The 1,526-nt window shown below is 36.0% G+C and overlaps 1 protein-coding gene across 1 annotated transcript in view; it reads right to left on the bottom strand.

The window, feature by feature from the left end:
- Positions 1-1,526, bottom strand: part of MED14 (mediator complex subunit 14) — a 90,787-nt gene that overhangs the window by 2,911 nt on the left and 86,350 nt on the right. The window contains 1 exon segment of the mRNA XM_017882144.1: positions 6-59. Coding sequence (XP_017737633.1) covers positions 6-59 — 54 coding nt within the window.

Here is a 1,526-nt window from a genome sequence, read left to right as displayed (position 1 = left end):
AGGGGGCAGTGTAAGATTAGCCATTAAATCACGAACAGCTGCAAATATTGTGCATTCACCTGCAACAGAGAAAAATGGTCATTAGCTATTCGCAATACAGGTAAGATGATGTTAACACACCGGTGGGGGAAGGGGTAATTAAATCTAAAATTAGTAAGAACTTTAAAGATCAAAATAAAAGACAATTTTAACTGCCCAGATTATTGGGGATTAAGCTGTGGTGTTAAGTATCAGATTATATTTGTTTGGATTTTTTTTCTCAGGAGGAAACTTCGAGCAAGTCCCAGTTAGGTCTGAATTTAGGAAGATATGCCTAGAGTTTCTGTTTAGAAACAGTGTAGCATTAGATAAGCCTTTGAAGTTGGGCTTTAAGGCTATTGAGTGCTTACGGGCATTTTGGATATCATAAAAACATCTAGTTTATATTTATGCATTAGTTACAACTTTGGTGGTATCTTTCAAACATTGCATTAAAGGCCAGATAAAAAATTTTTATGACAGCGCTGTCCAATAGAACTTTTGTGATGATGGAAATGTTGTATAAGTGTGCTATGACTACTAAGCACTTGTAATAGAGCTATTGTGACTGAGGAACTGAATTTAAAGTTTTATTTAATTTTAATTAAATTTAAGTAGCCACATGCTGGCTAGTGGCGGTTATACTGGACAGTGCAAGTCTCTGACATCTACTGGAGTTTTCTCCCAAAATTCAAGGAAATGGTCAACTTCCAGAGTTCAACATTAAAATCAATTATATACAAAATGATTTTCTTAAAAGCACTTCATCAGAAGAGAAGTGATGGGTGTGGGAAGTGGGGTGGGAGACTGAAGTATGGCGCACCAACAATCCAAAAACAAGATTTGTGGGTGGGGAGGGTGCCAGCAATTCATCCCCTCAACTTCCCCTTTGCTCAAAGAAACCAAATACTCTGCTTCTTGTAAATATGACAAGTATTAAAATATTATAAACCAAAAGCTGGATCCCTTCCTCTACAGCATGGTCTAACACTGTATACAGTGGCTGAAAGTGGGAGAACTGAAGACCTCATGTGAACCATCACCTTTCAGCAAAGGGCAGGATGTGCAGTGATCCTGTGCACATGAGAAGGTACAGAAAGAAAAGGAAATCCAAAGGTCTGCCCAGTCTAAGGGGGATAAAAAAGGAAAACACTTCCAAAATATCTCAACAATTTCTTAAAAGGAGAAGTGATATTGTTTTTTAAAAAACACATTTTCATTATTGATAGGCAGGAAAACTTGCTTGATCCCAATAGGATCAAAACATTTTCCTTTTAATTTTAAATTCCACAAGACATAATACATAAAAACACATAAGATAATGATAGCCATCTTCTTGTGAAGGAATGGTGTTTATTATCAAGGTTCTACTGGACTGTTACTTTGAGAATTCTGATAGCTTTAAACTTTGATTCTTGAGGACCTATTTTTAGCTGAAAGAAGAGAGAAGTCAAAGGATGAAAGCAGAAAATTTTAAGAAGTAGAAGAAGTATTACAACAAAAGAAGC

This window comes from Rhinopithecus bieti, unplaced genomic scaffold, assembly GCF_001698545.2.
Source record: "Rhinopithecus bieti isolate Rb0 unplaced genomic scaffold, ASM169854v2 scaffold_1466, whole genome shotgun sequence".
Taxonomy (NCBI): Eukaryota; Metazoa; Chordata; class Mammalia; order Primates; family Cercopithecidae; genus Rhinopithecus; species Rhinopithecus bieti.
Note: the sequence above shows the minus strand (reverse complement) of the source record. Positions and strands in the feature narration are given on the sequence as shown.